Source organism: Misgurnus anguillicaudatus, unplaced genomic scaffold (genome assembly GCF_027580225.2).
Source record: "Misgurnus anguillicaudatus unplaced genomic scaffold, ASM2758022v2 HiC_scaffold_33, whole genome shotgun sequence".
NCBI classification, from domain to species: Eukaryota; Metazoa; Chordata; class Actinopteri; order Cypriniformes; family Cobitidae; genus Misgurnus; species Misgurnus anguillicaudatus.
The window spans coordinates 6,877,381-6,900,692 of NW_027395283.1; the positions used below are offsets into that span (position 1 = coordinate 6,877,381).

The 23,312-nt window shown below is 41.7% G+C and overlaps 2 protein-coding genes across 3 annotated transcripts in view; both read left to right on the top strand.

Moving 5' to 3' along the window:
* Positions 1-19,813, top strand: part of LOC141363207 (protein NLRC3-like) — a 261,612-nt gene extending 241,799 nt beyond the window's left edge. For both annotated transcript variants that reach the window (XM_073865808.1, XM_073865807.1), the window contains exons 9-10: positions 5,802-5,975; positions 19,270-19,813. In XM_073865808.1, coding sequence (XP_073721909.1) covers positions 5,802-5,975; positions 19,270-19,300 — 205 coding nt within the window. In that variant the 3' untranslated portion in view covers positions 19,301-19,813. The remainder of the gene's footprint in view (positions 1-5,801; positions 5,976-19,269) is intronic.
* LOC129437200 (protein NLRC3-like) overlaps positions 1-23,312 on the top strand; it is a 196,869-nt gene that overhangs the window by 168,033 nt on the left and 5,524 nt on the right. The gene's annotated exons all lie outside the window — the stretch shown is intronic.

The following is a 23,312-nucleotide window of genomic DNA, read 5'->3' on the forward strand; positions in this document are numbered from 1 at the left end:
ACCCTCTCGTACCGGCCTGGTTCCAAGAATATAAAGCCCGATGCTCTATCCGGTGTGTTCGAGGGTCCTCAACCCACCAGAGACGAAACCATCCTCCCGGAGGGGCAGGTGGTGGGTTCACTGCGTTGGGGAATCGAACAGAGAGTGGAGCAGGCTGGTCGAGAGGGTGAAGTGCCAGTTGAGTGTCCGGCGGGGCGGTTATGGGTTCCGGACGCGTTACGCTCTGAGGTTATCCGGTGGTGTCATGAATCCAAGTTATTTTGTCATCCAGGAATTCGGAGAACATTGGCTGCCGTCCGCCAACGTTTCTGGTGGCCCTCAATGGGTCCTGATGTCAGACAGTTTGTGTTAGCCTGTCAAGTTTGTGCCCGCAGAAAGACGTCCCATCAGATGCCCCTTGGTCGTCTTATGCCTCTTCCTGTCCCATCTCGTCCCTGGTCTCATATTGCCATTGATTTAGTTACCAACTTACCCAGTTCTGAAGGTAACACTGTAGTGTTAACAGTAGTTGACCGTTTTTCCAAAGTGGTTCATTTTATTCCTTTGCCCAAACTTCCGTCTGCCAAAGAAACTGCTAGTGCCATGATCAAACACGTCTTCCGCTTACATGGTCTGCCTACAGACGTGGTTTCTGATAGGGGTCTCCAATTTATTTCCCGTTTCTGGCAGGAGTTCTGTAGACAGATTGGTTGTACTGCCAGCCTGTCTTCAGGCTATCACCCCCAGACCAATGGACAATGTGAACGGGCTAATCAGGATCTAGGTAGAGCGCTCCGCTGTCTGACATCCCAATATCCGAGTTCCTGGTGCCAACAGTTACCCTGGGTAGAGTATGCGCCCAACTCCCTTCCGACGGCTTCCCTTGACATGTCCCCGTTTGAGGCATCCATGGGGTTCCAGCCTCCATTATTTCCCTCTCAAGAGCCCGATGCGGCGGTAGCCTTTGTCCAACGTTGCAAACGCACCTGGAGAAGGGCTAGAAATCTCCTCCTAAAAGCTTCAGGACGAACCAAGGTCGCGGCTGACCTTCACGGCCGACCAGCCCCTCGATTTATTTGTGGGCAGAAAGTATGGCTTTCGTCCAAGGATTTGCCTCTCCGGGAGCCCTCTCGTAAGCTGGCACCCCGTTTCCTTGGGCCATTCACTATTGTTAAGGTCATTAACCCGGTGACAGTTAAGCTCAGATTGCCACCAACTCTCGGTCGGGTCCATCCGGTTTTCCATGTTTCTAAGTTAAAAACGGTATTTTTCTCTGCTCTTAATCCTGTCCCGTCTGCTCCCGCCCCTCCCGCCCCTCGTCTTATTGATGGTATCCCGGCGTATACTGTTAAGTCCATTTTAGATGTGCGCCGCCGGGGTAGAGGCTTTCAGTATCTGGTGGACTGGGAGGGCTATGGTCCGGAGGAGAGGTCTTGGGTACCGGCCCGGGACATCCTGGATCCTGGCTTGGTAAGGGAGTTCCGTCGGCCGTGGGGGGGGTAATGTCATGATTTCGGTCTTACTGGTTTGTTGTGTTCCTGTTTCCCTGTGTTGTCATGTATGTCACTGATCCATTTGCGTGTCTTTCACAGGTGTTTTTGTTTGATGTGATTTCCTCACTGACGTCACCACCACCTGAAGCTTGTTTGATTACCAATCGGCATTAGTATATATATACTCGCTAGTTCCCCTCAGTCTTTGCGGGTCTGTCATTGAATGTACTAGAGGTGCTTCTGATGCATTTCGCCATCTTGTCCTGTCATGTTATGTTTTGTTCCCAGTTTGTTTCAAGTATTAGTCTGTGTTATCTGCTGTCGCGTCATTGCAGACTTCCAGTCATCACTCAGTCTTCAGTTCTACAATCTGTCACCGCATGAACTAGATTGTCTTCGCTGTGGAGAGATTGGATTACTTCGAGTCTCAGTTTATTGCTCATCTGCTGCACAGCTGAGTTGTCTCTCTATCACTGGACTGTTACCACCATCACCAGAGCGAACTTTTAGCGCTGAGATTGTTTGCCATCACTAATGTTATTAATTCTTATCTACTGTCTATAAACTACTAACATGTATTTATTGTACATTTTCTGCTCTGCAACAATGCAACAATGTTTTTTTAAGTGCTATAGAAATACATTTGAATTAAAGTAATTCTAACACATTCTTTGTTGTAAAGTGAATGATCTCCGCCTCTCTGCTGCCCTCTTGTTACTCTTAACTAGGTTAAGAGACCTCTCCAGCTCTCTTAAATAATTTAGGAGCTGAGACCTAGTCTTAACACTTAGGAGGCCTTATAAATCAAACTTATTCTTAAAGGAACAGTATGTAAGAAATTTATATAAATTAATCATAAAATGGCCCTGATATGTCACTAGACATTAAGAAATCATTTTCATTTCAAATATTTATATCACTGACAACAGTGGTCTGACCAGGATATTGTCATTTAAAAAGTGGAGTTGCAGTCTTCAACTGATGTTTATGTTGTCATGTTGTGTATTGACCACCAGTTGTGTGATTGCAGTACCAGTTTTAGCTACAAGTTCTGTTAGTGCAATACCAGTTTTGGCCACAATCCTACATACTGTTCCTTTAAGTCTAAGAATAAGAGTAAAATGACGTCATTCTTAGAATTTTGACACATTTAAGACTAAAATTTTACTCTGAGCGGCTTTATACATACGGGCCATGATCAGTAAGAAAATAAATCAGCAGTCTCATGAATAATTATAAGACATCGATACGTCATCAAAGTACTGCAGTGTTTCACCACAACACAACCTGTGAAGATAAAAACTGAGATAAAGCTTAAAATTAAAATTGTATTGTACTACAATAAAAATGAATGATGTTGTGTTTTTAGATTTCCCCTACACACCTGACTGACTTAAGTTACATAATCGTGTAGACAACACACACAAGACATTTATCCTCACCGGGTGTCCACAGAAGACAAACACTCAAGAGTCACACAACATTTTCTCCATTATGAACACTAGGGGTGGGAAAAATTTGATTATTCGATACATCGTGATGTGGACGTGGACGATTCTGAATCAATTCACAAATGTCAAGAATTGATTCTTAAAAGTTATTTTACAAAATAATAATGTGACGTTATCAGAACCAAACTCAACTGCGGGAGGGGTGCTGCACACAGACAGCTTGAGAGCGCGCATCGCACGAGCACCCACAGCGGAACTTACAGGAGCAGAAGAGAAAAAAAAAACAAATACATCTAGCCCTATTTGACTGCAAGAAAACAAAATACATGTTTGGGTGGTCTTCCTCTGCCTTTTCTCTGTTCAGTGAGCGGCAGGAAGAAACAGCGCCTTTCATTTACAGACTCATCTGATGTGCTAATAGCTTTTCCAAAAACCTGCCGCTAAATGTTTAGATATAGATAAGAACATGAATATACTTCTGTAAAAATATGCACATCATTTGTTATTCAGACGGAGACGCTGGGTGCGCTGCATTAGATAAATACAGTAATACTGCCAAAATCACTGTGTATAATGATAATGATTAGACGATATGTCAGTTACAGTTACATATCGATATGCTGGTTAACATATTAATATATATGTTGATTCTGAATCGATTCATGAGGCTCCAAATGATTCCCACCCCTAATGAACACAAACACTTGAGGAAATAAGATCATGGGCTCTATCTTGCACCCAGCGCAATTGACTTTGTCAGTGACGCATGTATCATTTCGTATTTTGCACTGGCGCACAGCGGGTTTTTCCCTCCACAGACGCACGTCGGCAAACTAGGGAATGAACTTGCGCTGCCTGGGCGGTTCAGCGCAAAAAAGGAGGCGTGCTCCGGCGCAAACCATCTCTTATGCTATTTTGCAGTTTCAAAAAACAATTGCGCTACTAACCAAAAAAAAACTAGTCTATGTATCTAGTCTAGATACATCTAGTCTATGCAATGTATAGCGTGCACAACGCGCATTGCTTATCTAATCTACACAGATGCAACAGTTATTTTTGCAAATCATAAATTGTTACAATGAAAAATATTAACACATGAGATAAGGGAAATCATTAAATCATAAATTGTTACAATAAAAAATATTAATACATGAGATAAGGGAAATCATTGTGGTGAGCGTTGTGGTGATAGTTTTTATTTATTTTGTGTGGCAGCGTTAAACAATTATCATGCAAATGACGATTAAAATATTTTCATAAGTTTGTTGTGTGGCTGTATTACGTTTATTTTATCTAAATAATAATTAAAATGTTTTCATAAGAAACCTTCATGTATGTTAACTTGATTTGTAAGTGTACTTTGTGGTTGAACCTTGCTTGCGTTTCTTGTGTCCGATTTCAAAGCCCCCAAACCCTTTCAGCGGTGAGGATGGACGCAGCGATGTCCTCCTGTGTGCCCGGCGTGCCCGATTTATGCTGGCAAGCTTGGGATCCCCCCGTCTCCTGACATCATTGTAGTGCTTGGCGCAGCTGATGAGACAATTGCGGCTATTTCCTCTCACGCCTGTTTAACAGACGCTGATTTGGGCGGGTTTCTCCTATCCCCATACAAAACAACTTCTCTGTCTTTGACTGCTCTTACAAGAACGTCGGTCTCCTCGCCTGTGAACCGCTCCTGCCGTGCGCCTGGGAAATCCGTCATAATAATAGCAACCCGCTATGGAACTTGCGCCCTTGCGTTTAAAGGGAATGTTGGATAGCGTTCTGATTGGTTTATTTGACGTTACGCCCAAACCACACCTATGAATAATGAACCTACTTCAGACCAACCCCTTATTGATTTGCGCCTGGCGCAAGACTTATTTCTCCCGCCGGGAAAATAGCAACAGCGCCCAAGATCCGCCCACAAAGTCACTTGCGCTTTGCGCTTCGAACTTGCGTTTCAGATCGTTAAAATAGGGCCCCATGTGTTCAAACTGACAGACTCCAGTCAATGTCTTTGAATAGATTTAATCCGGCTGAATCCTCCTCATCAGAAAGAATATAAGAGTTTATATAGGATAGATACATGACAAATCACTTATCTTTAATATGATTTATTCTTCATATCTGCAATTCAGAAACTCCTCTCTGTTACCATGCATACAAAACGAAATTTAACTTTCTTGATGACCTCAACTTTAACAAGTCATGGGTTTTAAATTAAAATCATTTAACCACACGTACTTCCTCTATTTCAACACATTTTATTGTCAAAAGCATACAGTACAAATGTTTAAACCTGTAAGGAAAAGACATATTAGTTATAATTAGTTATGATTCATTTCAATTTCCATCACAACGTGCAACAAAACTCCTCTGTTAAAATGTCAGAAAATGTAGTTTGGTGTTTCTTTGATGAAATCTTTGCTGATATTATTGTGTATGAAGAGTTTTTCTCCTCGTCGTGTTGTTTTTATAAAGATGATTAAAAACATTGATCCATCATTGACACTGACACACACATTAATAATGTTTTTATAGATTGAGTGAAATTGATCTTTAAACACTGTAACATCTTTAAATGTAAGATCAGAGTTATGTTATCTCCAGCTGATATTCCTCCTGTAATAGAGGAAGATTTTTACATCAAATACCTGATGAGAATTACAAGTGCGAGTCATGAACTCAAAACAGATTTATGAAGAAATGTTTATGTGGTTTAGGACATCTAACACTAATAGTCAGCTGTGTGATGGATTTATTTGACATTTAAACACACAGTGTCTCCGTTACTGAGGGATTGAAAGAGGAACATTACATGAAGAGATGGAGGTTAGAGATTTGTGTCAAACTTTGTAGTTTTGTATCATTCACATAAAGTCTCTGTTCTCTACAGGTTGTGTGAGTGTAATATCACAGATAAAGGTTGTGTTGCTCTGACTTCAGCTCTGAGATCAAACCCATCACACCTGAGAGAACTGGATCTGTACTGGAATACTCTCAAAGATTCAGGAGTGAAGCTGATCTCTGATCTAAAATATTATCCACATTGTAAACTAGAGAGAGTATGGTGAGTAGAGCTCATTTAAAAAAATGTTTAAAGTAAACTTGTACAGTGTAATTTAAATCCTAGAATATAAATATTAGAAATAAATGTAAATTGATCTGCTGCTGTTATAGGCTGTGTATCCTTTAAACCCAACAAACAGAAAATATGAAGTGTACATGAATAACACTTGATGCTTTGTCAGATCAACACAATAAGAATTCAATCCAATGTCTGAGTCTGTTTATTAAATGTGATGTTGAGTTTGTTCATTCCAGGATTTAATACTGTGATCTTACTCTTCTTACACATTATATATGATGTTTGTTAATGGGGTTTGTTTGATAGGCCGACACCTCTATAGTTATGCACACTTGACTAGATGTTCATCTTAAACTCTTTTTATAACAACTTGGTTTTTATTTCATGTTTTAAGCATTATTTATCAAATCATCAGAATACAGACAGAAATAACAACACAAACACAATATATACACAACAGATCAACACAAAGTACAGATGATAAATGATAGAGATGAAGATTAGAAAAAAGAAGAGAAAGTCAACCCTTACGAAAAAGAAGTTTATTCAAGTGTGCTATAAGTATACTTTTTTTAAACTTAAAATAAGAAAGTATACTTTCAGTTGACTTTTTATGTACTTCTCTAAAATGTACTTTAGGTACTTCTCAGAAATATACTTAAATTGTACTAAAGTATACTTGACCTATACTGACCGAAATGTCTAAGTATATTTGGCCTATACTTGTTTACTGACATATACTTAAAAGTATTAAGTAAAAATGCAACAACAAAAGCTACATCAAGAAAGCTGCAAAAAGCCATATGATTAGCCCTGGTGAAAAATAAATATACTTTATTGTATTTCAAGTATATTTAACTTTGCAATAGTACATTACAAATATACTTAGAAAGAAATGTACCATCTTTGAATATATTGAAAGTATGCTTACAACATATTTGTTTACAATTAAACTTTTAACATATTTCAAAATAATTATAATTTAGTATATTTTCTAAAAGTATACTTTAAAAAAATATATACTTGTTATATATATGTTATATATGTTAAAGTTCTGTGCAATTTTTAAAGTATACTAATTTGAACTTATTTTAAAGTTTATTTTAGGTATACTTTATCTGTTAAAGTTATCATTATAATGCACTGACAGCATATTTATAAAATACATTATTTAGCATCCTTTAGAAACAGTATATTTTAAGTAAATTTTGAAAGTATATGTAGTGTACAAATGTATATTATCCTTATGGAGAATCTTTAGTGTTAGTAAACTAGTAGGTTATTAATTTTGCTGCAGGTATACTTGCAAGTATTCTTTTACTACACTGTAAAAATACTTTGCTGCCTTAAAATTTTTAGTTGAATCAACTCGGATTTACAAGTAATTTCAACTTACTGTTATTTGTCTTGATTAGAGACCAGTTGTTATAACTACAGGTGAGTTGTTATAACTTATAAAATTAAGTTGACTCAACTATATTTTATAAGTTGTGACAACTAATCTTTGTTGACATGACTTGTAAATCTGAGTTGATTTAACAAAAAATTTTAAGGCAGCAAAGTATTTTTACAGTGTAAACTTTTAGTTAACTAGTGTACTCATACTGAAAGTGTACATGCAAGTGTTCTGTTAGTGTACTCTTAGTAAACTAGTAAGTTACTAATTGTGTGCTGCAGGTATACTTGCAAGTATTCTTTTACTATACTTTTAGTTAACTAGTAGTTTACTACTCAACTTTACTTTAAGTGAACTTAACATCATACTAAAAATATATATATATATTGCACTTGAAGTACAATACAATGTTCCTGTGTATTAATTTTTATACTTGACACATACCTTTTAATTGTACTTTCAATTTGAAGCTAAATCTTTCGTATGCTATCAGTGAGCTAATCAAACAAAAATAATAAATACAAAAATTATAAATATATTATTTATATATTATATACTCACTTTCAACATTTGATATGTTATCTATATTCTATTGTGAATAAAATATAAGTTTATGAGATTTGTAAATTATTCCATTCCTTTTTTACTCACAATTACTACAGTGTCCCAACTTTTTCTGATTTGAGGTTGTATATATATATCTATATATATGGCTGAATCCCCTGAATATTTACTTTCGTTCTGGACTCCATTTCCCATAATCCCGCATACCGGGACTGATTACTCTGCCACCTGAAACTCATTGGACAGCCTATATAAACTCTCTGGAAACATTCAGTTAGTGCAAAGTCTTGATTTGTACCGGCTGTCATTGCTGAGCGGTTTGCCTGCCTGACATTGCTGTTGTTTGACCTTGCTTGTTGGAATATGAGTGTTTAATAAAAACCTGCAGATGGATCCTCAGTGTCAAAGTGCTTTGTTACACAAGCAGTATACAATAAGTAACCTACTAGTTTACTAAGAGTACACTAACAGAACACTTGCATGTACACTTTCAGTATATGACTAGTAAACGTCTCGGTTACGGATGTAACCCTCGTTCCCTGAAGGAGGGAACGGAGACGTCACGTCGTGACCGACGAATTGGGAACTCGCTTAGAGAGACCAATCTGCTTCGAATACTACAAAAAACGCCAATGAACTTGGCATTGAGATATTTGCATAATGCTGGCGCCGCCCCGCCAGGTGCGTATATAAGGCGCACGTGCAAATGAGGAAATCAGCTTCTGTTCGCTGAGAAAGCCGGAAGGTGACCGGCCTAAACAGCAGGTGGCAGCACCTGTGGCGACGGGACGTGACGTCTCCGTTCCCTCCTTCAGGGAACGAGGGTTACATCCGTAACCGAGACGTTCCCTTTCAGTCGGTCACTACGACGTCACGTCGTGACCGACGAATTGGGAATCCCTACCAAAACGCCACTAGGGGCTGACCTCTTCCAGTGTCTGCATAAAGCCCTCCGGTTTCCACTTAAGGATAAGGAGAATTAGGTTTTAAGGCAGAAGGCCGGGCACTAGATGTTCCTTTAACCCCACAGTAGTGCCAGCAACTGGGAAGCGCCCTACCAGAGCGGGATAGGAACGCTGCGGAAGCCACCGCCCCGTTAAGGGCTATTGGTGGGCGAAAGTCAACCGTAGTTGAGGTAAAATGACAGCCGTGGCTGTGTAAGCAAAGCAGTGCTCTGCTAAGGGAAACGTGGGCTAGTAGGATTAACCCCACGGAATAATACTCACAAAGGAACCCGTTGGGACGCAATGTGGAGCCCTGGCCAAACACGTAGGTTCGTAAGAATACAACTAGTGAAAGGCTGACAGCCAATGCTCCGCAACAAAGGCTGTCAAGGCAGTGGAGGGAGCAAATCAAACCATTACGCATTTTTGCTCTGTTAGCCTTCCATACTGAAACTCAATTTGGAGCCTCAGTCGGAGGCTGCAAGCCGACTTGCGAGTCTGCTCTCCGTGCCCTCCCTGGTGAGGAAAGAACACGAGAGGATACAGGCTCGATACGAACATTGTAAAATCTAATGAACGTATTAGGTGTCGCCCAACCCGCAGCTCTACAGATGTCTGTCAGCGAGGAACCACGAGCTAATGCCCAAGAAGAGGCAACACTCCGTGTGGAATGCGCTCTCAAATTAAAGGGGCAAGGAATGCCCTGCAAGTTGTAAGCTAGGGCGATAGTATCAACTATCCAATGAGACATCCTCTGCTTAGTGACAGCTTTCCCTTTCTGCTGGCCACCATAACAAACAAAGAGCTGGTCTGAGGTCCTGAAGCTTTGCGTGCGGTCCACGTAGAATCGTAGTGCGCGTACGGGGCACAACAAAGCCTCGGTTGGGTTTGCCTGCTCCAAAGGCAATGCTTGCAAGCTCACCACTTGATCTCTGAAGGGAGTAGTGGGAACTTTGGGCACGTAGCCTGGTCTGGGTCTCAAGGTCACGCTCGAGACAGAAGGACCAAACTGAAGGCACGAATCGTCAACAGAGAATGCATGTAAATCCCCTATTCTCTTCACCGAGGCCAATGCTAGTAGGGTCAAAGCCTTCATGGATAGAAGCTTCAGACTCGCAGACTGCAAAGGCTCGAACGGAGGACTCTGTAGCGCTTTCAGCACCATGGACAGGTCCCAGGGAGGAATAGAAGGAGGGCGCGAGGGGTTTAGCCTGCGAGCGCCTCTCAGGAATCTAACAACCAAATCATGCTGGCCCACTGATCTGCCGTTAATAAGTGAGTGATGCGCAGATATAGCGGCGATATCAACTTTAATAGTGGATGGTGACAGCCTACCATCTAACCTATGTTGAAGATATAAAAGCACAATGTTAATAGGGCATTCTCTGGGGTCCTCGCGTTGCGAAGAGCACCAGGTGACGAAAAGGTTCCATTTTAACGCGTAAGCCCGTCTCGTAGACGGAGCTCGTGCCGCGTCAATAGTGTTAGATACCGCTTGGGGTAAATCACTTAAACCTTGCGCGCGCTCAACGACCAAACGTGGAGATTCCACAGGTCGGGGCGCGGGTGCCATAATGTGCCCCCTCCCTGAGAAAGAAGGTCCTTCCTCAGGGGAATCCGCCAGGGAGGGGCTGTCGCGAGGAGCATTAATTCCGGAAACCAATTCCTGGTCGTCCAATATGGGGCGATCATTAAAAGGCTCTCCTCGTCCTGCCTGACTTTGCACAGAATCTGTGCTATTAAACTCACTGGGGGGAACGCATATTTGCGCAGGCCCCGCGGCCAGCTGTGTGCCAACGCATCCACGCCGAGGCTGCCCTCGGTTAGTGAATAAAACAGGCGACAATGGGTATTGTTCGGTGACGCAAATAGGTCTATCTGCGCTCGACCGAATTTCCTCCAAATCAGCTGGACCGTCTGGGGGTGGAGTCGCCATTCGCCGGGGCGCGCTGCTCGGGAAAGCGCGTCTGCCGCTGTATTGAGCGAGCCCGGTATGTAAATGGCACGAAGGGACCTCAGATGCTTCTGACTCCAAAGGAGGAGATGACGAGCGAGATGCGACAGGTGACGAGAGCGCAAACCGCCTTGACGGTTGATATACGCTACAGTCGCAGTGTTGTCTGAGCGTACTAGTACATCCTTCCCTCGCAGCTCCGTCGCGAAGCGTACGAGTCCCAGATATACTGCCCACAACTCGCGGCAATTGATATGCCAATGCAACTGGGGTGCTGTCCACACCCCCGAAGCCGTGAGCTCGCCGTACGTGGCTCCCCAGCCCGTGTCGGAGGCATCTGTGTGTACAACAGCATGCCGGGAGATCTGTCTCATGGAGACCCCTGCTCTGAGAAACGCAGGATCTGACCACGGGGGGAATGTTAGGCGGCACGCAGGTGTAATGGTTACACGGTGAATGCCGGCGCGCCACGCTCTCCTCGGGACTCGATCGTGAAGCCAACGCTGAAGCGGTCTCATATGGAGCAGTCCGAGCGGTGTCACGGCCGCTGCTGCTGCCATACGCCCCAGGAGTCTCTGAAATTGTTTCAGAGGGACCGCATTCTTCCCTCGGAATGACCCGAGGCAAGTCAGAATTGATTGAACACGTTCTTCTGTCAAACGCGCCGATAAATCGATCGAGTCCAGTTCCATACCGAGAAAAGAGATCCTCTGCGTGGGGCAGAGTTTGCTCTTTTCCCAGTTGACCCGAAGACCCAAACGGGCGAGATGTTGAAGTGTTAGATCTCTGTGTTCGCACAGCGTCCGCCGAGAATGCGCTATTATAAGCCAATCGTCGAGGTAAGCCAATATGCGAACACCGCTCTCTCTGAGGGGCTGTAACGCCGCCTCTATCACTTTCGTGAACACACGGGGAGAGAGAGACAGCCCGAACGGTAAAACTTTGTATTGATATGCCCGACCCTCGAACGCAAACCGGAGAAACGGTCTGTGACGGGGAAGAATGGACACATGAAAATACGCGTCTTTCAGGTCTATCGCTGCAAACCAATCGTGGGGGCGTATTGCACTGAAAATCTGTTTCGGTGTAATCATCCTGAAAGACCTCTTCTGAAGAGATTTGTTCAGGACACGCAAATCCAAAATCGGTCGTAACCCGCCGCCTTTCTTGGGAACTATGAAATACGGGCTGTAAAAACCCGATCTCATCTCGGTAAGAGGGATCGGCTCGATCGCGTCCTTCGCCAACAGGACCTCGACCTCTGCACGCAGTACATGTGCATCGGACGCTTTCACCGTGGTGAAACGTACGCCCGCAAATTTGGGAGTGTGCCGATTGAACTGAATTTCGTAACCGAGGCGGATCGTGCGTAAAACCCAACGAGACGGGTTGGGAAGCTGAAGCCAAGCTCCCAAGTACCGTACGAGAGGAATTAGCGGCACAACCGGTGAACCCGCGGCGGGGCAGCGAGGCGGGACAGGCGGGACTGCCGGTGCGTCTGCCGTGACAGCATAAGCATCTACAGTGTGTGTGTGTGACACTGACCTGAGCCCGCTGAGAGAGACGGTCGTCCGGTCTCCTCAGCGGAGGACGCAGACTCCGAAGGGTATGCTGGTGGTCCGGTCTCCGCAGTGGAGAACTCGAACTCGCCAGAACACCCGCTGGCGATAGAGGAGAGGGAGGAAGAGCATCTGACTGCCCGCTCACATCTCTCTCGATCCTCTGGAGACCTGGAGAAGGAATAGGAATGCACTCTTTTTGTGGTTTTGTGGGTGCCGGCTGAGAAGCCGGCGGAACAGAAACAAAACGAAACCAAAGATTCTCCACCCGGCCCTCTACCGGTGGAAGGAGTGGTGCCATCACCGTCTCCCGTAGAGTGATCCCATCCAAATCCAGGTCGCCCGTCTCAGGGCCGCTTCGACCTCCGTTTACCACGGGAAGCGGGTGGAGCGGGCGGGGCGGGCTGCCGACGGCTGGTCCCCCTCCGTGGCCTGGAAGATGTTCTAGCGGGGGGGGCGGAGGCAGCCGCCGGAGGGCGCCCTCGGCGAGGAGCAGACGGGGCCACCGGCGCTGGAGGGCGAGATGCAGGTCGCTTGCGCCGGGGCATGATCTGAGCGATCGCCTCCGTCTGCTTCTGGGCGGCGGAGAACTGCTGGGCGAAAGACTCCACCGACTCGCCGAAAAGACCCGCCTGGGACACGGGGGCATCCAAGAACTTGTTCTTCTCCGCCTCAGACATGTCCGCCAGACAGAGCCATAGATGGCGTTCTTGGACCACCATCGTGGACATCGCACGACCAATCGCCTGCGCTGTGACTTTCGTAGCACGAAGGGCCAGATCCGTCGCGGCCCGGAGCTCCGAAAGCACAGGCGAGTCGTGTCCTCCCTCATGCAGATCTCTCAAAGCTTTCGCCTGATGTACCTGCAGCAACGCCATAGCGTGCAGGGCTGAAGCCGCCTCTCCGCATGCCTGGTGGGCAGCCCCCATTAAACCGGAAGACTGTCTGCAAGCACGGGAGGGTAGGGTTGGGCGGTCCTTCCAGGAGGGAGCGGTGGCCGGACACAGTTGCATCGCGACCGCACGCTCTACGGGGGGGATCCCCGTATAACCCTTAGCAGCTCCATCGGTGAGGGAGGTGAGGGGGGAGGGCTGAAAAGACCGTAATCTGGTAGAAAACGGTGACTTCCAGGTCCTAGTCAGCTCCTCGTGCACCTCGGGGAAGAATGGTACCGGCGGAGAGGGTTGTGAAACCCGGGCAGCTCCAAAGAACCAATCATCCAGGCGGGACGGTTCGGGCTGTGGGGGGTGAACCCACTCCAACCCTACGGTCTCCGCCGCTCGAGAGAGCACGGCCACCATCTCTGGATCGAAATCCGGCGTCACGACCCGTCCGGAAGGGGGGAGGACATCCGGATCCTCAGAGGGAGAGGGCCCACCCTCGGATGCTGCGGTCTCCGTGGACCCGGAGGGAGGCACGACAGATCCTGCAGACATCGCAGAACACGACTCTGCAGTCTCCATCGGCACATCAACCGGCTGTGGATGAGGAGGCTGAGAGCCGGAGGACGAATCCCCCGACCGGCTCAGCACAGTGATGCGGAGATCATCCTTTGAGAGCCTCACGGCCGCTCCGTGGCGGCGTTCGGAACTCGCTGGACGTGGGTTGCGTTTTTCCCGGAGGAAAGACAACCGTCTCCGCAAATCCACAAGGGACATGTTCTCGCAGTGAGAACACTTACCCCCAGCGAACGCTGCCTCTGCGTGCTCGATGCCCAAACACGAAAGACAACGCTCGTGACCGTCCTTCGGACCCATATACTTCCCGCATCCAAGATCACACGGACGAAAAGCCATCCTGAGAAGGACGCTAATCGCCGGATATACGAGAGAGTGGCTGCCTTTAACAAGGCACAAAGCTCTCTCGTATCACTCTTTTAGGGAAATTCACTCAGATGCTCAGTTGATGATGCGCACAGGGAAAGGCAACGCACACACTAAACTCAAAACAAAAAGATGCAGAGCCTGTGGAATGCTGCGAAGCGTCCGCTGTGGTACTGCCAGTCCAACCAACTTCCGCAATCGATCCCAACAGAGTAAAGTAGCTTCTCAGTAGCAGATACTGCCGGCTTTCGAAGCGATAAAAAGCTGATTTCCTCATTTGCACGTGCGCCTTATATACGCACCTGGCGGGGCGGCGCCAGCATTATGCAAATATCTCAATGCCAAGTTCATTGGCGTTTTTTGTAGTATTCGAAGCAGATTGGTCTCTCTAAGCGAGTTCCCAATTCGTCGGTCACGACGTGACGTCGTAGTGACCGACTGAAAGGGAACTACTAGTTAACTAAAAGTATATTAAAAGAACATTTGGAAGTATACCTGCAGCACAAAATGAGTAACCTACTAGTTTACTAAGAGTAATCTAACAAACATTTGCATGTACACTTGAAGTATAAGTCTAGAAAATTACTAGTATACTCATGAGTTCACTTGCAGTACAAATGAAGAACTAATTGTGCACTAGTTGTACACTTAAAGTTGACTACTCTTACACTTATAGTACACTTAGAAGCAGTGCCGGCGCCAGCCGAGCGCTGACGAGGGGGCGTCTTAAATACCAGAGGGGGCGATCACACAAAATGCATTTAATTCCCCAAGCTGGAAAATACATATAGCTTTGGTACGTCCCTTAAGCTTTAACGTGTTATAAACAAACATCTCTGTAATACAACCACAAAAACTACAGCTATAGTGAGCAACGTACATGATCTGAACACTTTTACTATATACAACAACAAAAAAGCATACCTAACGTTACTTAACAGCACAACACTGCTCATTTGAAGTTCAGACCCAGAGGTATTTTTTTTTAATCCATTTCGAATGTCCATGGTGAAATTAGTTAATGCAATATAATACCCTGAAATTATGAAATGTTCGTACTTCGTGTTTGCTTTCCGTAGTGCAAATAATTTTTACGTAATGGTGGGGGACAGTGTTTGCAAATGGCTTCTAGCGCAAAAACGGTCCAAACGCAACATTTTATCAAAATTTTGGTTCAATTTGATCATTTAACGTAGTTATTTTAACTGCCACAAGTAATGCACCATAAGCTAGCGATTAAACACCAGCAGATAGAGAACCACAATAGCAAAATGACAATAACTCGTTTACACAGTTAGCTATGCTTTAGGATAGGCTAATTCAAATAACTATTCGTTAATTATAAATTCAATGTCTGTTTTTTATCTATTAATATTAATACATGTATTTTACTTCTGATAAACAGGTGTGTGTGAGACAGAGATCGTATGCTTACCTTTAACGTTAAATGCAGAACAATAATAGGTTGGTTGTACTTTAACTTGCAAGGATGCTGAAGAACATAAACATCTGAACTTTTCAAAACTATGTACAGTCTGCTGAAGTTCATGGTGCCAGAATTGATATGACAGCTGAACATTTGGTTCTGTGCATCTGAAATGCTCCGGTAATAATCCACGCCACGGCATTAATTGATGTGTGATAATCCGGTTTGCAGAATTTGCTGTGCTATTTTACATATATCCATTGCTACAGGGCAGGACCGGGTCACTCTCCCACTTCTTTCTGTTACTTTTGATATACTTTCGCACTTCGACATCTTGATTTCCCGCTGAGACTGAGAACGCAGGCTCATTGTCGACGTGCGTCAAGCCGTCAACACAAAAGGCTTGTTCAACTCCATGCGGCGCTGCAAGAACCGACAGCCGGATGACGTCAAAGTACCGCGAGAACTATTCGAGAAATCATGCAAAGTGTAATTTCGTCTCGCTCTCGCGGCGCTTTGACGTCATCGCCTCACAGTTCTAGTGGCGCCGCTTGAAGTGTAACAAGCCATGGAGTGGGCGTGTGTTTATTAATGTCATGGTAGACAACAGAATACATGCACACTTGATTTTTTTTGTTTTGTTAAATAATTAGACTATTAAATTCACTTTAGGAAGACAATACACAAGGCAAATGTGATTTTTAAATAAAATGTTATCATTAAAATCCCATTCAACATTAATGGTGATCTGAGGGGGCGGGAAAGTGCCGGTAAGGGGGCGACGCCCCCTCACGCCCCCTCGTGGCGCCGGCCCTGCTTAGAAGTATACTTTTATATACTAAAAGTGGGCCAATTTAGTCCCAAGCGGTATTCAAGCAGTACACTTACAAGTTTACTACTAGAACATAAATGTTAGTACACTTACTACATAAAGTATACTTAAAACTATACTCCAACATTACTTAAGTATACTTAATAAAATGAACTTGTTCTTTTTCGTAAGGGAACTCTTAAAATCTCATGGACACTTCACACAACTCTCTGTCGAGCTTTGACATTGATGCTGTTTCTCTTTATTTACACGACTGTCAACCTCCAGGACTTTTAAAATAAAGCATCACCTTCATTTTCTTACTGTTTGTGTGTGAACTCATAAAACTGTCAGTGTGTCATTATATTATACTACATACATATCAATACATTCATCTCTTACATTGACATCAAATATTCAGAGGAAATAGATGAAATGTGTTTTTGTATTGTTGTAGCTCATGTGTATGTGATAAACAGATTGTTTTTGGAGGGTGGCACTTTATCGACCAGTCTATACACGAAGCCTACTGATAAGAATAGCATTTTACATGCTTCGAGTGCGCATCCGACATATTTAAAAAGAGGTATTCCGTATACACAGTTCCTTAGAATTAAACGGATATGCTCTAAGGAATCCGATTTTAATAACGAAATAAGGAAAATGTACAAACAATTTAGCCTGAGAGGATACCCATACTTGGCTAAATGAAGCCCTGGAAAAAGTTCATAACTACGAAACTACCCCTTAGACGGTGGGGCGTGCTCCGGTGGTTTGCACTACCACATACACAAGACAGAGTTCCCTAATTAAAGAATCCATACGAAAACATTGGCATATACTCGGTAGTGATCCTATAGGCCGTATTCTTTTTTCTGAACTTCCTCTTTTTTCCCATTACAGAGCGAGCAACACCAGAGATTTTTTGGTAAGAGCGGATAGTTACAATCAGTGTTGGGTGTAACTAGTTACTAAGTAATTAGTTACTGTAATTTAATTACTTTTTCCTTGAAAAAGTAAAGTAAGGGATTACTCTTATTTTTCTTGTAATCTTATTACAGTTACTTCTGATGTAACTAAATACTTTGTAGGTATTGTAGAACAATTATGTATAATATAATACGATAGTGGATTTAATATGGTTTTAGTTTACAATTCTCACTATTAACTGATTGATTATTAGCATTAATATTAATGAGATGTTGGCTGTTTATTAATACTTAATAGCACATATTAATGCCTGATTCTGCAAAACCTTAGTCTACATCCTTAACCCTCCCCATTTCTACCAATACTTAAAATTAACAACTTCTTTAGTATTACTAAGCAGTAGTTGGAGTATATTGAGGCAAAAGTAGTTAATAGTTAGTTAATAGAGAGAATTGGCCCATTAAATGGGACAAGAATAATTGATGTACTTTTATATATTATTTATTTGGGCCATTTCAAGCCTATCCTTGTATCATGTACTGAATAGGATTTAGAAAGTTATTAGTAATAAGTAATTAAATACTTTTTAGAGAGAGTAATTTGTAAAGTAATCTAATTACATGATTGAAGATGTAATTAGTAACTAGTAATTAATTACTTTTTTTGAGTAACTTACCCAACACTGGTTACAATACACATGATAACAGGGAGGGACTGCTAAAGAATATCTCAGTTTTTTCCCATGTCGTACTTGTGCAGCATGCAGAAACAACACTCGAAAAATAACTTCTTTTACATGTTCGGTGACAGAAAGGAGCTACAAAATTAAACAATTTACTACATGTAGTACAACTAATGTAGTATATCTGATCACATGTCCATGTAATAAACAATACGTTGGTAAAACTAATAGCCCTATTAAAACACGCATGATTAAGCACAATAGTGCTATCAGACGTAAGGATGAGAAATCTTCGGTAGCTAGACATTTTGTTGAAGCTAACCACTCTCTATCTTCTCTTTCTTTCACTGTTATTGAACACATAAAAGCGGCACGTAGGGGTGGAGATATTGAAAGGAAACTTCTGCAAAGAGAATGTTTCTGGATCTCTACTCTTAAAACCTTACATCCGAGTGGTATGAATGAAGAATTGGATTTCACATGTTTTTTGATTGGTTACCTGTATGTATACATGCCCTGTTTTTTGCTCTTTTTTTCTTTTTCTTGCTTTAGTATTGTATTATATGATATATGGTTGATTATTGAGCATTATTTTTCACTCTTGTATTTTTCGCTTTTGGCTTATTTAGTTTTCTTTATGGTATTATTTGTGTATTTTGATATATATATTTTTTGTTTGTTTCTTAAAAAAGGTTGTTTCTTGAAGTTTATTATATTTTTGTCTCTCGTAGTACATTATATCATGTTTTGGAGGGATAGGATGTTCTATTGGACATGCTTACGTAATATATTCACGACTATAGCCAATGGTTGATTGCCAGTAATGATCATGGGTGTATCCTTTTCCACATATGGAGTGATTGGTGGAGGAACCTATAAGAGGCATTAGCGCCTTATGACGTGTTTTGAAGTTGTGACACTGATGATGGGCTAAGCCCGAAACGTTTGTCCTTGTGTTTGTTATGGCCTGTGAACACTATTCGGTATTTTAATACAGTTTTTGTATTTGATTCAGTCTCTGAGTGCGGTCTCTTTTCTACCACTAAACAGATTGTTGACATGTTTATTATGTTAAGATTTCATTTCTATCACTGACTGACAGCACTAATAGTTTGTTTTTCTATCTCTTCATCTGACACTGATGATGATCTCATATCTGATTGACTTTCTCTTTCATTTTTATTTAGGACTGATGCACAGTTTACAGGAAAGATGTAAAGATGTCTGATCTTCAGTATGATCTGAAGGTGAATAAGAAGACACAATAGTGACATCACTTCCTCTTAATCGTATGAGTTGATTATTCAGTACAGGATCTGATCTGTGACTTTATCTAAATCTGACTTTGAAGTGTTGGAGGTAAATCTTCATCCTAACTCAGCTTCTGTCTACACATTTCCTATAAGAGCGATTTATCAGTCAGTGTAAGAGGAGCAAGAAATCTCATAGGATCATAAACTGAAGTAAATAATGACAAGATTCCTCTTCTTCTACACTGTTGGGGTTTTTAACTTCATCTTAAACTGAAATGTGTTCAAGTTCAGCACAACATTGAAGACTCGCAGCTCATTTATCTCTAAATCCAAATATTGGACGTCTTTGCGTTTGTGTTCTTCAGGATCTGACTGCAGGACTTTTTCATGATTATGTGATCAATTACAAAAAAGTTCAGACACTGAATGAAATGTAAATAAAATCACAAAGTTTAATAAAATGATAAACTTGACATTTCAGCTTTGGTCTATCGCTGTTGATTATCTGCCATACGCTTTCTGAACGTCAGAGTTAAACTGCGCCATCTAGTGGACAAACACAAACTTTATAATAAATTTACAATAGACGGGTTGCACGGCGACGTCACTAACTGGTTGCGCGCGCAACCGAGAGGCAGAAAGAAGAGAAGTGCATTGTGTTGTATGCTAGTAGCGGTGTCTGTAAGTCAAAATGCCAAGGAATTGTTGCGTGGAAAATAGTACCAACAGAGTCAGTGCTGGGTGCCTGATGTTAGCATACCAGTAGATGCGACTATTACGTTACTAGCATTATAATTATAACATTATAATTCATACATGTATCACAGTAACACTGCAAAAATAAAGACAGAAAAACAAATCCAACTAAAATCAAGTCTTATTTATATACAAACAATAAAGAACGCTTCAATAATTAAGGTTGTTGCAGTAGCGGATCTGCTCACCAATCGGGCTTTCTGCCTCCTGGATGCGCACGCACCCTGCAATGTTTGTAAACTTGCAACCCCTCTATAAAACACAACACATTCTATGACTAATTCAAAGTAAATGTAAAAACAAAACAGTAAATTCATACTCAGTGAACAGTACATTAGGTCATTATTATAATTTGTACAATCTTGAGGTAAAATCCTGAACTCCATCAAAGGCGTCTGAACGTCAGGTGTTGTTCTAAAAATGACCGCTTGAGGCGCTTTGGAGGCGTTTATGTGCTTTGGTTATTACAATACTAGCTATAGTATTTTACAAGCTTGAAAGCATTGTTTGCCTCGTGAATATACAGCATAAATTGGAAATGAGGATAAAGTATGTGAGAGGAGGAAGACTAGATGAGTATAAAGCAGAAAATGAGTCATGAGAATGCAGATGTTTCTGTTTAAATAAAGTACGCCAGTCAAAAAGAGAAACTGGTTGATGTGAAACAGTATTCTGTGTTGTCTGTGTAAGTTACTCTGTTAACAGTAAACTTGTGTATTTCTGCACTCCATGATCTTTTTATCACTTTGTAAAGTTAATTTCTAGCTCCATAAATATTGGGACAGAGGCACATTTTGTGTTATTTTAGCTGTTCACAAAAATGTTTTCCAGTTCCAGTCATATAATGAATATTATCTTAAAGTGCAGACTCTTAGCTTTATTTAGAGAGGATTCACAATCAAACTGACTGAAGGATTTAGGAATTACAGCTGTTTAATATGTAGTAATGGGACAGTTGATTTAAAAGCTGTTTTATGGACATTTATTGTCTATTTTTTAAATGATTTCCTCATAAATGAAGCATGTTAAAGGTCTGGAGTTGATTGAAGTGTGACATCTGCATTTGAAAGCTGTGGCTGTAAACACAAATCATGTGATTCAGGGAGATCTCCATACAAGTGATGCAGACACAAGGTAGATTTCAATAACACAACAAATTCATCATAGAGATAGCAGGAACATTAAGAGTGGTCAGATCAATAATTTGGTTCATTCTGACTAAAGAAAAACACACTGATGAGCTCAGCAACAAACAAATCCTGGATGTTTTGTTTGAGAAAAATACTGTAGTATACTTTAACATCTATGGTAAACTGTAGTAAAAGTCCTAGATACTATAGTGGTTTTTGAAACTTACCATAGTAAATATTATTGAAGTACTACTGTAGTATTTACTAAAGTTTTTCTATTCACTATAGTAGTTAATACTACAGAATACTGCAGTATATTAAATTAACAAAGTGTAGTACCTAATAATAGTAATACATTTACTTTGGCTTTACTAGAGTAAATACAAACGTTTACTATACTATTTAAAACAGTTGATGAGTTAACTAGTTAATGCTAGAGGATACTATAGTAAATACTGACTTTAATTAAATAGGCCTAACTGATTTACACTTTATTTCATTATATTAATATTAAAACAATCAAATACCTGAACAGTCTGTGAACAATCATCTAGAATTCTCTCAGTTAGACTCCTGAAGATTGTGTCATGGGTGGTCTCATCAAGAAAAGGTAGAGATTTGAAACGGGGGTCACTATCATTTTAGGCAATCCATGTGTGCTAAAACACAGTTTCATTTTCATGATGGTAGTTTGTGAAGTTGTTACAGGATGAATTTCCAACCATTTGGAATGAGAATCTACCAAAATCTTTCTCAAGGGTCCTGTATAATCCACATGTGTGACCAGCAGACATCAGATGATCACAGCCAGAACGCTCGTGTCGATGATGCCGGCCGGTGATCAGACCCACACTCTGTGTCTGAGCTGTGATACGAGACAGAGCTGTGATCAGACCTCATATCTGATCATGTGACAGTCTTTGTGTCTGTAATGTCTCTCCTTACACACTTACGTGCTACAACCTGCAGGTTAAGGACACAGGTGCTCTTTCCTATGATGTTTGACGCAGTCCACTGATACAGGCCAGATGTGCTGGTGCTGATGTTTCTCAGTGTCCCTGCATCTGATCTGAGAACAGCACCATCAGTTATCTTATACATTTCATTCATCTGCACATTCAACACACACTTTAGATTTCAGTGGAGAAAATAAAGAAACTGTGAATAATGTTTCTATTGTCTATGACACACTGCAGAATAACTGTAATAACACAAATGTCCTGTAGGTGGCAGTGGAGGCGGAGTTTTCTTTACATCTTTTAATGTTTAATGTCTGATAATTATCCTAAAAAGTTACGTTTTCAATCATACTGATATTTCAGATATCAGTCAATATTTTGTTTAAATACCCATGGAAAGGTTTTTTATAATTAATGAAAATCTTTCTCTGAATCTCTCTCTCTCTGTACATCTAGTTGCTTTGTGACATGAAATAAACATATTCAATAATCTAAACTTTACTGATATTAATTGTGCAGACATCAGTTGTATGTCGTCCTGATTACAGTCCTACTGATGACCGTAAAGATGAAATGAGCGTAATTTACAGTTTTAATACAAAACATAAAGTTTTATAAAATGTTAAACTTTTTTTTATAAAATGTTATACACATTTCAGCTTTGGTCTATCGCTGTGGTTTGCACAATAACAGCAGGACTTATTGAAAATACAAACTGATTATCTGCCAGACGCTTTCTGAACAGCAGAGTCAAACTGCGCCATTTAGTGGACAAACACAAACTTTATAACAAATGACTCTTACATACAGTGAATATAAGTTTAGTTCAACTCAAAGTGTTTTGTGCTCTTTCATAAAGGAGAAAACCTCACACATTAACACTGAGAGGAAACTAAACTACTATATCATCCTAACACAGCAGTTAGATACAGGCTACTGTCATTCATAATGAGTAAAACAGGTCAGTCTGATAAAATAAGAAAAAACTGGTCAAACACATACAAAATAGATGAAAATTATCTCGTTCAGAATATAACAAACTCGTTATTTGTAATATATTGTGTTTCTCTTACTCAAGTATGAACGAGTGTTTGTGTTTTGTGATGGTTGTGAGTTTGTGATGTAAAGTTGT